Source organism: Oncorhynchus gorbuscha, linkage group LG01 (genome assembly GCF_021184085.1).
Source record: "Oncorhynchus gorbuscha isolate QuinsamMale2020 ecotype Even-year linkage group LG01, OgorEven_v1.0, whole genome shotgun sequence".
NCBI lineage: Eukaryota > Metazoa > Chordata > Actinopteri > Salmoniformes > Salmonidae > Oncorhynchus > Oncorhynchus gorbuscha.
The window spans coordinates 22113250-22128554 of NC_060173.1; the positions used below are offsets into that span (position 1 = coordinate 22113250).

At 41.8% G+C, this 15305-nt stretch overlaps 1 protein-coding gene across 1 annotated transcript in view; it reads right to left on the reverse strand.

The window, feature by feature from the left end:
* Positions 1-1090: 1090 nt before the first annotated feature.
* LOC124034659 (protein-methionine sulfoxide oxidase mical3a-like) overlaps positions 1091-15305 on the reverse strand; it is a 122447-nt gene continuing 108232 nt past the window's right edge. The window contains 4 exon segments of the mRNA XM_046348120.1: positions 1091-3302; positions 3565-3638; positions 3828-3927; positions 10966-11016. Coding sequence (XP_046204076.1) covers positions 3118-3302; positions 3565-3638; positions 3828-3927; positions 10966-11016 — 410 coding nt within the window. The 3' untranslated portion in view covers positions 1091-3117.

The window sequence follows — 15305 nt, forward strand, 5'->3', positions numbered from 1 at the left end:
TTTGAAGTTACTTTATTTGTGGCCAATGACCTTGAGCCTTCTTGGATGGGCACTTCTGTAACTATGGCAGCACCCAACGGGCTAGAATTTTCGAGGTCTCCTCTTAGACTTTGCAGTGACGTAGTGTCCCCATGAGTGACAGAACTGGCTTGCCCCACCACCACAAAGCATTGAGCTAGGCTGAAACACCTGCATTTTGGAGCTGCCTTACTCAAGAAAACAAAAGAGACCATTTTTTAAACTCTGCTTTATTAATACAATGATATATAATTTTTTACATTGTGTGCAAACTGATGTGTGACATGTATTTAATGCCAAAATAACATGCAAGCCCCACCCAGCTGCCCTGATTGAAGGGTCGCCACTGCAATGGTGTAAAATGTAGCCATCTACTGTAAACCTCTGTTAGGAATTTGGCATGGCCAAACAACCACCGCAGTAGCTTATGCAAGGAAGCAACATGCCTACTTTAACTTTCCTTATAATATATTATTATGGACTATTGAACTTAAACAAATGCTATGCAATGCAATGCATACCATGCAGCATTGCTCATCTTACCTGACAGTCCCAGAAACAAGATGCAATCATTTCTGCTTAGCCGTCTTGCATGTTTTAAAAAAAAGGTCTCGTCTGCAGACATCCACCCATTGTTACAGATATGACCCCGCTGGAATACTGGATACACAGAAAGAGTTTTCACCCGGCAAGTGGATCAAATCTGTCAGTGTGTGAAGAAACTAAATGCCAGGTTTTGCCCTTGTCGTACAGTAAAAGTGAAAACATCCTTTAATTAATTAATTAGTAGCCAGGTTCATGTAACACATACTGTCATGTTGGGAAGATTCTGAGAACGCTGCACTTATTTAATATGCCATAAAAGAAGCACTCCTGGTTTGAATTGGGCAAATAATCAAGATCAGCTTTTCTTCAGGTGTGCTAGTTCTGGAATAGACCAAATAAGTGGAATTGACAGGGGGAAGCCTACTATGCAGGACAGTTATTAATAAGGTGAATATTCACATTTCTATCATAAAATCATAGTTGTAGTAAGTTTATACAGAAGCCTACACATAAAAGGAGACATGCATTTCTAAATGAACAACCGCATTGCTTTATTGCAGTTTCAGCATACATCCAACACCCTATGCATTTTGGCTAAATGAAGCAGCATTTACATATTTGTCGTGTGTCAACATACAGTTTTAAAAATTAGGATTCATTTTTCTTTACATATGTTTATAAATATCAATAAAATCTGTCAAACTTATCACACACCATCTAAACCAGCCTTGAAATTACATAACTTTTTTGTATTCACAGCTCAGTTTAATACTTAGACAAATTCTCAATGTATGTATCTATCAATACAGAAAAATATATAAAACTGTGACCAACCAGAGATTTACAGTTTGGCGGAAAGGCTAGTAAGGTCAAATGCCAAACAAAAGCACATGCTCCTGTGACTGACAGAATAGAAGTGGTTTAGAGCAACCTTTCTGTCTCCACTTCTACTCATAACTGCTGTTTGACAACCTGTAGTTGTATGAAAGGATTTTACCAAAAAACACAATGTAGAAATGTACTTCTGGTGGGATACATAAAAGTTTAAACTCTAAAAAGAAAAGTAAAATATTAAAACAGAAGGGAAAAGGGCATACTGCTCCAAAGCAGGTAATGTACCTCAGCCCCAGGGATAGCGAAGCCAGAGTTCTGTGGTTTAGAACTTCCATACTGAAGCATATCCACTGACACAAGTCTCTCATGACACCAGTTAGTGATGTCCGTTCACTTATGGTATTATGATAACACGATGTATTGATACTGTGTAATCCCAATAAGACACTGCCCCGAACGTTGTTCTCTTCACTGTTTAACCTACACTGAGGACATTTCATGGTATATGCCAATTAGTATTGACTAAGGGCTACTGATTATAAAATGAAATACCAGTGTGATTTATGGTGAATGGCATGGTATGGAGAAACCACATGATCGCTCAGAACTAGGACACCAAGAGATGTGTCAAGTGGGTTGCTTGCTGAAGTGTACATGTGTCAATGAAGCTATGCTACAGGTTAACTATTCACACCAGCACAACTTTCAGAGTCAAAGACAATGTAACGCAGGATATTTTTCTGAGCCTGCAGCAGCCTCCACTCCAAGCCATTACACAATGGCTTCTTGGTGATGGAGTTTTGAGTTGATTTCCTTGCAGTCAATGTTATAAAGAGAGCACATGTGCAACCCGTCGAGCCTCCAGTTCAGGCACTCTCCTCCGTGAACACGGAAAATACCAAAATCAGTTCATTCAGGTTCTCTATTAAAACCAAGCGAATAAATACAAAACAACCAAGTGACCAGATTCCATTGATCCTTAGTGTCGACTCTTCAGGTGAATCTCTGTGCAAAAAAATGATGGGACTTTTAGAGTCTCATCCTTATTGGCTCCTCAGAATGTGGAAGCCAATGAGTAATTGGAGTGAAAGGCAGCTAAAGGAGAGGATGTCCCTCCCCAGTCAGCAGTCACAATAGTAGTGTATGTTATGAGGTTAGGTTGAGACTGATAGAATGAGAGTGAGACCACTCCTCCCCTTCCCACAGAAACCCTGTAACAGTCAATAGGTCAAGGGCCTACCCTCATCTAAAACCCCCGCTTTGCTAATATGTCGTGTTCTACACATGTAGTACATTGAAACAGGTATCATACATTAAATTCCTTTACAACAGCAGGACCTAAACTCTTTCTTCCCTTCGCGTGTTTCAGATTAAAATACATCATAAAACATTGTTCCCCATTCCGGAGAACCGCTCCAAGAACTTCTGAAGTTCTGAGACAGTCCAGGATGTAGTTGCTCCTCCCACCGTGATTTGATAGTGAGGGGAGATATCACTGGAGGTAATGATGCCTGGCTGGTGGCAGGGTAGATATGTAAACATTATAGACTGCTCCAACAGAGGAACCGTAATGGAACAACTCCATTCTGCACACATTCTATACGGGGTTATCTGGGACCGAGCATGAGGCCGTGGGTTGGGCCTTCACTGAGCCCTGACACACAGTAGGGATAGTGTATTATTTGAGTTACGGTGGATGGTGAGTTTAGTCTCTCCTCCTCAGGCCCAGTTGAGGTTGAAGCCCTTAGAGAGCATGACAGACTCCAGGTCCTTGTCCTCCTCCTTCTCACTGAGCCTCTGCTCCTCCAGGAGGGCTACCAGGGAGTCTCTCTGCTCCACCACCTCCAGCATCTCATTCAGGATGTGCTTCTCCTGCGCCAGCTCTACCTCCGTCTTCATGTGGTCTGAGAAGGAGAGGGGGATGAAAGCAAGAGAAAGAGGGACAGATAGTAGAGAATTCATATATGGAGAGGAACGTGAAAAAAGTGTCTCACTGTGTCTCAGTGTCTCAAAGTGTCTCAGTGTCTCACTGAGGTAATCAGGATTTGTTGAAACCATGAATGTTGTTTCCCACGGTCCTGCATATTTCATATTTTTTAACGCTGCACACAAATTGCCCTTCGGGGAAATTAAAGATTTATTGAATTGAAAATTGGTGGTCCTCACCTTCAATTGCCATTCGTTCCCTCAGGTCCTGCTGCAGTCGACTCTGGCGATCCTCCAGCTCCAGTTCTCGTGCACTGGGGGACAGAAAGACAGACTTACGGCCCAACTATTACACCTGTGGCCCTGAATTATGTCTCATGTCTAAATGATGTCTCCAATCTATGTCTAAATTATGTCTGTCTACCTTTAGTTAGAGCACCTTATATAGATACAGAGTTCACCTTCAGTAGGCCTATAACATAGGATAATAATGGTTAACTTACAATATCATCAGCTCAGATTCGTATCGCACCAGGGCGTTTTTCTCCTGCACCAGTTTGAACCACTCCTGCATGAGCTTGGTGTCGTCCTTTTTGCCCATCCCTGGAAGAAGAAGCAACAAAGAAAGGGGAGTGAGGGAAACGGCAGGGCAGAGGAGGCTTTAGGTGGGTCTGATGCAGACACGGACACAGGCAATGCAATGACAGCCAAGCCAAGACGTCTTTGTTGTGGGAATGGATGGCGAAGTGGGGATGATGGGCCGGGCTGGGCCGGACTGTTGACCAGGGGTCGGGATGGTCTTGCCGTACGCCTCACAGAAAATGAAGTGGAGGAGATTTCAACTTTGGAAAATGAGCGGGAAAAACAGGCGTTTCAAAGTTGAAAGTTTGTGTATCACTAACTTCCGAGACAGACTTCCTTGCTACTGTACTGTAATATAATAATAATAATCAATAACACACTGAACAAAAATATAAACGCAAAGTGTAAAGTATTGGTCCCATGTTTCATGAGCTGAAATAAAAGATAACATAAATTTTCCATAAGCACAAAAAGCTTATTTCCCTCACATTTTGTGCACAAATTTGTTTACATCCCTGTTAGTGAGGATTTCTCCTTTGCCAAGATAATCCATCCACCTAACAGGTGTGGCATATCAAGAAACTGATTAAACAGCATGATCATTACACGGGTGCACCTTGTGCTGGGGACAATTAAAGGCCACTAAAATGTGATATTTTGTCACACAACAAACACAATGCCATAGATGTCGCAAGTTTTGATGGAGCGTGCAATTGACATGCTCACTGCAGAAATGTCCACCAGAGCGGTTTCCAGAGAATTTGATGTTTCTCTCTCTACCATAAGCCGCCTCCCAGCGTAATTTTAGATAATTTGGCATTACGTCTAACTGTCCTCACAACCGCAGACCACGCCAACCCAGGACCTCCACATCCAGATTCTTCACCAGCCTTCCGGACAGCTGATGAAATTGTGGGTTTGCACAACCGAAGAAACCGTCTCAGGGAAGCTCATCTGCATGCTAGTCGTCCTCACCAGGGTCTTGACCTGACTGGAAAATGCTCACCTTCGATGGCCTCTGGCACGCTGGAGAAGTGTGCTCTTCACAGATGAATCACGGTTTCAACTGTACCGAGCAGATGGCAGAAAGCCTGTATGGTGTTGTGTGGGCGAGAAGTTTTACTGATGTCAACGTTGTGAAGAGAGTGCCCCATGGTGGCGATGGGGCTATGGTATGGGCAGTAATAAGCTATGGACAATGAACACAATTGCGTTTTATCGCTGGAAATGAGAATGCACAGAGATCCCGTGACGAGATCCTGAGGCCCATTGTCGTGCCATTCATACGCTGCCATCACCTCATGTTTCAGCATGATAATGCAGGGACCCATGTCGCAAGGATCTGTACACAATTCCTGGAAGCTGAACATTTCTCAGCCCTTCCATGGCCTGCATACTCACCAGACATGTCAACCATTGATCATGTTTGGGATGCTCTGGATCAGCATTTTTACGACAGCGCATTCCAGTTCCCGCCAATATCCAGCAACTTCGCACAGCCATTGAAGAGGAGTGGGACAACATTCTACAGGCCACAATCAACAGCCTGATCAACTCTATGCGAAGGAGATGTGTCGCATGAGGCAAATGGTGGTCACACCAGATACCAACAGGTTTTCTGAACCACGTCCCTACCTTTAAAAAAAGATATGTGACCAACAGATGCATATCTGTATTCCCAGTTGTGAAATCCATAGATTAAGGCCTAATGAATTCCTTTTAATTGATTTCCTTTTATGAACTGTAACTCAGTAAAATCTTTGAAATTGTTACATGTTGCGTTTACATTTTAGTTCAGTATATATGCCATTTAGCAGACACTTCTACCCAAAGCGACTTACAGTCCCGCCTGCATACATTTTTAACATATGGGTGGTCCCAGGACACAAAAACTCTATCCTGGTGTTGGAAGCACCATGTTCTACCAACTGAGCTACAGAGGACCCCTGTATGTTCAGAGCAGTTGTCGTCTCCTACCACTGTTTGTCCTACCTACCACTACCACCTACCACCTTACGGAGAGGGCCATAGGTAGGGGGACAGGGCAGAAAACCGTGGTGTATTCCACCACATTGTACCCGGGATGTTGTACTCAGGGATGTTCTACACAGAGATAAAACACCAGAAGAGTTTCTCTCTATGGACGTTCTACATCCCTACATGCAACAAAGTACCACCAGTAGAAATAAAGGATCCTGTCAGATCCTATTCATACAGAGCAGTTTCAGAAAACCTGTGTTATGAATGATTTAATTCTCCCTATGGCTTCTACTACTGAGTCAAATGATGGCGCCGATCTGTCATTTAGACCAATAATGAAGCTATCATACTCCCCTATTAAACCTGCCTGAGGGAGAAAACTGGTATTTGGCATGCATTACTGCAGTCAAGGGCCAGCGGCCAAATAACTTTTACCCTTATGCAACTGTAAAGGTAGCCAGTCCATGCTATGCTATAGAAAGTCTGCTAGCATTTTTCATCTGTCGCACGTAGGTGGGAGCCAAACATTTTCAATGAGACACTGGGGGGCAAACCATTGATGCAGCATGATGTACTTAACTGGAGTGGTGGAGTCTCTTGCAAAACAAAAAGGAAAAACACAGCATACAGATAAATCAAATGGCTGTGCTCTCGGGTGCTGCTGCCGGTTTTCGCTGATTAACAGACAAGGACAGAGAGAGGCAAAGCGGAGTTCCTCAGACGGAGGAACTCAGACAGGACAAAGAGGAGATGGAAACAGGTGGATTTGCTAACTTAACCAACAATGTGCTTGCTTTTCCCTCTCCCTCTCTTTCTTTGCGCCTCGTCCACCACCCTTAGCCCAGGTTCCAAGATCACAGGAGAGAAGAGCCACAGTTAACAACATAACACACATCCAGCCTGATAACCAGATCGCACAGAACACACACAGGCATGTTTTGTTTACATTGATCAGAAAGCTTCTCAAGCAGTTTCACACAGACATACATGTGTTAGAGACAGTAGACCAGATGATCCAGAATGTTGTAGAATATGGAAAACTGAGATGTGTCACAAGTTGTAGGTCTATCGCTCTCTTTATCACCACCTTGTCACACACAGTCTTAGTTGTAACACACTATAGTCAAGAGAGAGGCTGTCAGGCAGCTTTCACACACACTATAGAGAGACTACACCACTCAGTAGTGGGAGATAGATGGCTTTTCATGTCCATTAGTTTTACAGCAAACAGAGGACATGCTTTTGATTAAACACACAATGAAGCAGAGTAGTTTCCCCTTTAGCTGCAGCTACTTGGAATGATGGAAAAATGTGTGCACAATAGCAGTCTACTTACTTGGGTTGTTAACCAGGGTTGATGGGTTTCTAATAATCTCAAGGCAAATTAATCTGGGAGGGGGTCTATAGAAGCCTCCATGTTACATGGTTGATTCAAGACTGTAAATAAACCATTTAAAAATACTATTGGTGACAGTGTGCACTAGGTTTCTGAGTATACTCAACTCAACAAACCAAAAGTCGCATAGTCATGTCCTGTCCTTATTTTCTAATCTACACCGTTCCAGCAAGTTTACAAATGTCTACATAAATGTGTGTAATGTTCAGTGTGTGTTCAGTGTGATACGACTATGGTAGATAGCGAACGGTGACATCCTGGGGAAATCTACTGAGCCTGGACACACAGAGGGAGAGGAGGAGGAGGAGGGGGGGAGTATCAGGAGACCGAGGGGAGGAGCCCTGCTTCGTGGATCCCCGCGGTCGGTTGCTGTGGTAACCTGAAGCAGCCAGCAGCAGGCAAGGCAATAGGTTACGTTACCTTCAGAGGAACAGCAGGGACAGAAGGAGATAGGTCTTCGGCGAGGGGTCCCGACAAAGGGCTCAACTACTTCCACAACATAGGGAAAGAGTGCCAAGGGGTGGGGTGGAGGAAGAGGAGGAAGAAGTGACAGACAGAGAAAAAAAGTGTAGAGGACATAAAGCGTGAGAGGAAGTGTAGGAGGGAGGGAGAGATGGGGGGAAGATGAGGAAGAAAGAACAGTGAGGAGAAAAATCTAAAAGAATGAGAGCACTAGGAGAAGGAGAGAGATCAGTTGTGTGGGGTCAGAGAAGGTGAAAAAAAAGAGTGAAAACACAAAGGGCTGGAAAGAACGGGGGAATAATCCTCATCTTTCATCTGATGTACTCAGAATAATACTCCTCAAATTCAGAAAAACTGTTGTGACATTATAGTTCTATGGGGTGATACAGGTGCTTTCCCAATACCAATGTTGTGTAATGTGTTGACAATGCTCTGCAAATTAGATTCATCTAAATGAAAACAGCTTTTTATTCATCATCACTTGAGATTTACAGAAATAGAAGATAAATCATCTAAGCGGGAAAGAGTTAATTATTCCATCTTTGAAAATATTTCAGCTCTCCCAGGTAAACATAACTTGTATTTGTGGCTACTTTTGAAGTGCAAATTAGCATTTATTGTGCAAATGCGTGTGAACCTCCGTGAGAAAGTCCTCACATATGAGGTCATACTGTCTACCGGATATAGTGAGGATAGATAAACACTGTACTAGGCACAAACTGGAAGGTGAAGAGGAGATATAAAGTAATTGAGTTTCTCAACGGAGAGCAGCCTTCTATCAGAGAGTGTATCGGACAAACGATGAGTAGGGGATGGTGTCACACACCGATGCAACAGGAAATGCACACAATGTACTCAACAGTCTGAGACTTGGGTGAAAGAGCTCAGAGAGAATGGAATGCTGGTGAAATTAACCACAAGAGACTATCACAGTAGAATCATAATAACTCTCCACTCAAACAAGATAGGCTGCCTCACATACTCACTGCTGTGAGATTTTAAAGTGCAATGGTTCCGCCTCATACCTCAGCACAAAACCACAGTTATTTATTATTATAATGTCTATGTAAAGTACCAAATCATTGAGAATCATTGTGAAACTAGTGTGACTATTGGAGGTAATTATGGTTGTAAATGGAGTGATAGATACGATGCGTCACTGCAGTCAACCCTGCTGGCCAAAAGCGAGAGCATGACAGCAGTTTCCTTTGTTAGCTTTTAGCACCCCCTGCAGGGCTGCTGCACATACAGCACAGCCATGCTGCTTCCCTCAATAGCCTGTGTTTCAGTTCATGATTTGGCCAGTGCCAGCTAGATGGAAGCCAGTCCAATTCACTTCACCAGACAGGGTAACACTGTATCAGGCCAAAGTTGCAGAATGCCAACCATGTATACCTTGTCCTCCACACAGCCCAGAAGCTTTAGACCATCAGACACACACTGCATTCAGTTTGGAAGATCAAACCAAGTGGCAATGGTGTCTCTCTTCAATTCCAGAAATGGATGCCTCATCTAACTTGCTTCGATTTACTCAAAAACCGAAACATTTATAATTGTTGCATGCAATTGTACCGAGGGTCTATAAACCACATAGTGAATGTGATCACACTATTGGGAGACAATGACCAGATAGATTTTTCCAGTGTTACAACACTCCATGCCATCTCCTTTCTAATGGGTGACAACGACAACATCATCACAGAGAACGGGACAGTCAGACGGTCAAGACACCACATCCACGCTGGGTCACTAATACAGACTCTTTTAGACAATCACAGGTAGCATCCAAAATGGCACCCTGTTACCTACGTAGTGCACTACTTTTTACCAGAGCCAAATGGCCACATATGGGACACTAGTTAAGACCAGGGCCCATACCCAGTAGTGCGGGCCATGGTCAAAAGTAGTGCAATATATAGGGAATAGGCCATTTTGGATGCACACACAATGTGAATATGACGGCTATGAGGGGTCAAGACCAAACACTGCTTTTCAGCACAGCCACGTATATTACAGGGAGTTATGCAACAGGGCAGGTATGGGAGAGTCAGAAGAGCACGAGCACCAGAGCTGGGACTACAGGGATACAGCAGCACAGCTCTAAGGCTAGTCAAGGGCCAGGAGTTTAGTTAGGAGTTTTGGGGTCAGTAAGGGGCAGGGTGCACTATTTTCCAGTTGGGTAGGTGGGTGTGTGTGTGTGTGGTTCTACTTTAATATTATCTCTGCCACATTGCCTAGTGGTTAGAGCGTTGGACTAGTAACCGGAAGGCTGCAAGTTCAAATCCCCGAGCTGACACAGTACAAATCTGTCGTTCTGCCCCTGAACAGGCAGTAAACCCACTGTTCCTAGGCCGTCATTGAAAATAAGAATTTGTTCTTAACTGACTTGCCTAGTTAAATAAAGGTAAACAAAATAAAAAAAGATGTGTTAGCATGTGTGTTCTCTTTACTAAATGCTTTCATAGTTATTATACTAGTACACTATTCCAATGCATAGATGTTATTATGTAATCCAGGGGTTCCCAAGCTTTTTCCACTCAGGGACCCCCTTCCAGCATTGGGGAATATACTGTGCAAGTGCCATGTCTATTTCCTGCAATTCTACACATTTTGCCATGGGGTGCAATTCTACACATTTTGCCATGGGATGCAAAGAAAATTGTTCAGTTTTAAAACTAATTTTCTTGCAATGATATACATTTTTGTGACTTAAACAACTACAACAATATTTATGGGCAAAAAAAAACATTAGCTGACATGGGCTTCTTGAGCTGGACATTTCTGCCAAGTTATAAATAGCTCTCTAAGTAACGTATACAATGACTGACATGACAAGAGGAACTGATGATGTACTACCTCATTTCGGAATTACACCTTGTGCATTCTACTATTACAACTTTCAAGAGTACGTTTAACGCCCCACAGTTTGGGAACCGCTGATGTAATCAATGCAGTGAAATTAACATTAACATGATCAAAGAGTATGTGAAAATGATCTTAACAAGAAAAGGGGGGAAAAAGTGTGTGATCTTTCTGACTGTGTGTGCGCTACGTGTCTATTAGAAGTCATACTGGAGGGATCTGAGAGTGACTAGGCTTCTGCCGCAGCAGGGGATGCAGCTCTGAGGAAACAAGCTCCAGACCAGTACTAAAGAAGGGAAAGACAGATATAGGTGGGTTAGCTGTTAGTTATTTGGAAGCGACAGATTTGAAATACATACCGCCCAGGTGCAAGTCCATGATTTGACTGTAATTAGACTCTCCCCAATAGTCTACAACAGGGATATAGTAGAGATATGAGTTATTGTACACACACAGCCTCCACTGGGCAACACCAATCTGCAACAAGATGGTCATGCACATGCTTGCACACACACACCACAAACACACACACCACAACCAAACACAGTTCAAACATGCACACAAGTACTCACCACAATACATATGCAGTCAAGTACACGTATTGGCTTTTACTACATGTACTTTTCCGTAATGATTGGGTGGCTACATATATTTCCTGTAAGGCTCTGTACTGCCTCTGTGTACGAGACATTAACTATGTGTGTGTGAGGCAACACCAGGTATGGAGTGTCACGGTACCGGTGACTCACTCATCTGATACACTGATGCTTTAGAGTAGGCATACACCATATCAACCACAAGGGTGTAGTGGGTTAAGATGTATTATATGTACAGTAGTATTCCCACTTTTGATTGGTAACCATACCAATACATCAATGCATATGTATGCGCTTGGCCACAATTGTATTCAGTCTTTGTGAACAGAAACCCTTCCATATGAGGCTATGTGGACAAACGCATCCAATGTGAGCACACACACATCTGTATCGAAACACAAAGACATTCTCCAAATCGCATGCTGCTCAGACGATGACCGACAGAAACCATTAGAGTACAGTATGGGTGTTGTATTAACTACAGTGAGTCTAATGTTTTGATAAAGTACAATAAGTCCCCTTATACTTTGAAAGCATAGACGACAGAGATGTTAAAGTCCACCTGAGAGAAAATTCACTCTGTGATTTAGTTTAGTATTGTGGAGTAACTAAGAATGTTGTTGATCCATCCTCTGTTTTCTCCTATCACAGCAATTAAACTCTGTAGCGGTTTTAAAGTCACCATTCACCTCATGGTGAAATCCCTGAGCGTTTTCTCCTGAGTGGTTGGAAGGACGCCTGTATGTTTGTAGTGACATATTTGTGGTGACTGGGTGTATTGATACACCATCCAAAGTGTAATGAATAACTTCACCAGAGGCTCAAAGGGATATTCAATGTCTGCTTCTTTTTCTTTTTTTCCCCGTCTACCAATAGGTGCCCTTCTTTGCGAGGCGTTGGAAAACCTCCCTGGTCTTTGTGATTGAATCTGTGTTTGAAATTCACTGCTCGACTGAACGACCTTACATATAATTGTGTGGGGTACAGAGACGAGGTAGCCATTAAAGAATTCTGATAAACACTATTATTGCACACAGATTAAGTCCATACAACTTAATTTGTCACTTGTTAAGCAAATCTTTACTCCTGAACTTATTTATGCTTGCAATAACAAAGGGGTTGAACTTTTTATTAATTTGCTAAATTGCTAAAAAAAATATCTAAAAACATCATTCTACTTTGACATTATGGGCAATTGTGTGTTGACCAGTGTGTTGACCAGTGACAACTCAATTTATCTCAATTTAATTCAAATTCAGGCTGTAAAATGTATGGGGGGGGGGGTCAAGGGGTCGAGGGGTTTGAATACTTTCTGAAAGCACTGTATGTTATAAGCGAGCATTCACCAGTTTGTGTAGTTCACATAGGTTACCAATAATTATAGATTATTTTGAGACTTACAAAATTGTATCCATTTATGCTATACTTTGCATGCCTTGAAACCCTATTTAAAAGTTGTTAGCATTGTATTGTGTAATGTTCTACAGTAAACAAGAATGACTTCATCACTGAGTGAAAGTTCTGATGTCTGTGATAGTCCCTAGTCTTGCACAGTGTGAATGTATTGTTTCAGAGTAAGAGATACCACCAGTATCTAGACACTGCATATCTAGATACAAGATGAACTTAGATGAGGATTTCTACAAATTTAAGAATATACTTTCATTCACTGCTAAACCAGGGCGACTGGTTTTATGAAAAGTATAGTTTGGATAATCTCAAGCAAGAAAGATAAGCAGAATTGCTGCTCTCCCAGCTACTTTTTCTACATAAAGGGGAGATCAATGAGTGTTTAGAGGAAATGTGGTCCATAGATAAAACCCCTCAATAACAGTACTTGAGAATGCTTGAATTGATTCTGTATTTACAGATCCAGAATGTAATTAACATACAATTAGTGTGTAACTTACATAAATGTATTACCATAAAAACAGAGATTAACATATTCAACTGTTGAAGAGGATCATCTCCACCCAACTAGGACACTACATCAACAAACTGAATGAAAAGCTCCAAACTCATTCCCCAATCCCAACATTTAAAAAGTAGGCAGTGGCTATGGATACAGAGTTTTTTTGCCCACGCCCCCACGGAAAATTCTCTCTTAAAGCTAAGGATCCAGATCACGTTCTGCATGTGTTATTTTACGCACACATTGATTTTTCTAACGTAGCTGCTGCTCACACTCCCCCCAGTTGTGTAAAGTACTTCATTAAAAACACCAAGTCATTTTTGGGGTCTGTACTTTACTATTTTTGACAATGTTTACTTTTACTTCACTACATTCCAAAAGAAAATAATGGACTTTTTACTCCATATATTTTCCCTGACACCCAAAAGTACTAGTTATATTTAAAATGCTTAGCAGGACAGGAAAATGATCCATTCATGCACTTATCAAGACATCTCTAGTGCCTCTGATCTGACGGACTCACTAAACACACATGCTTTGTTTGTAATGTTTGAGTGTTGCCGTGTGCCCCTGGCTATCCAAACATTTTAAAAAGAAAACGGTGCTGTCTGGTTTGCATAATAAGGAATTTGAAAGAATTCATTCTTAAGAAAATTTAAAACCAAATACTTTTAGATAAGGTACTTTCACTTGAGTCATTTTCTATTACAGTATCTTTACTTTTACTCAAGTATGACAATTGGGTACTTTTTCCACCATTGACTCCACCTCCATATTTCACTCTTTACTCACCCTCATCTGAACCATTATGATGTTGGCTATGTCTCTGAACAGCTGTCGGTTCTTCTCTGTCTGTCTGTTGTAACTAAATATTGCAGTCACCCCCAACACTTGAGCAAAAATAATCAGTGTTTTGTGTGATGATGTAGGCTTACAGTGCATTCTGAAATTATTCAGAGCCCTTTTTCCACATTTTGTTACAGTACAGCCTTATTCTAAAACACATTAAATAGTTTTTAAAATCATCATTCAACACACAATACTCCATAATAACAAAGCAAAAACAGGCACAGACCTGGGGAAGGGCACCGAAAAATGTCAAAGTACTGAGTACTGAGGCGGCAGTGGTTAGAGCGTTGGACTAGTAACCAAAAGGTTGCAAGTTCGAATCCTCGAGCAGACAAGGTACAAATCTGTCGTTCTGCCCCTGAACAGGCAGTTAACCCACTGTTCCTAGGCAGTCATTGAAAATAATAATTTGTTCTTAACTGACTTGCCTAGTAAAATAAAGGTAAAATAAATAAAGGGTCTGAATACTTATCTAAATGTGATAAGTTTTTTAGGTTTAATACATTTGCAAATAAATAACCTTTAATCCATTTTAGAATAAGATAAAAGGTGGAAAAAGGTGAGGGGTCTGAATACTTTCTGAATGCACAGCATTCCACATGCCACATCCTAGTTCCTGAAAAAATAACACTACTTGACTGCCTGTCTTCCTGCACAGCTTGTTTGCAATGATGATAACATTCAATCGCTAATTTTACTGGGAATCTTTGTCTTGCTACGTTCCACATCTGGGCAGCCGAACGTTCTAGGCAGCTAAGAGTGTATCCGGACCGGTAAAAAGAGTCGGACAACGGGAAGTTAATTTTGTATCAACCGGTGCCATAGTTATGCTGTACATGCTGGTATCGTGGTGAGAGTAAATAGCTGCATGTACCTCATCAGCTAAGAAGAACATGAAATCGCTAGACTGTTTGTGTCATAAGTATGTTTGCAATACTGATTTGTTTGTATGTTTTGTATGTTTGTAATAATGAATTTTGAGTAATACATGTAAATAGCTGCATATAGCCTCCTCACCTCCTGAAAAAAGAACATGAACTCAGGCTTATGCTTATTGAGAAATGGAATGCAATATTTGGAACAGTTTAGTGTACAACATTACGTTTGTAGGAAATTGCGCTTATGCTTAATAGCCTACTGAGGGAATGCAAGAGTTCGAACAGTTTTGTGCACAACATAAAGTCTGTAGGCAACACCAATGACCAGACAAAGGTGATCAAGGAGGAGGGAGTGGCAGTGGAGTGGGCACACTGATACAAAAAACTAAATCCTGCACATGAGCAGAAATATCCGTATTTTTAGCCTGGGAAAACTGGGATAATGAAACTCCACATCCGTATCC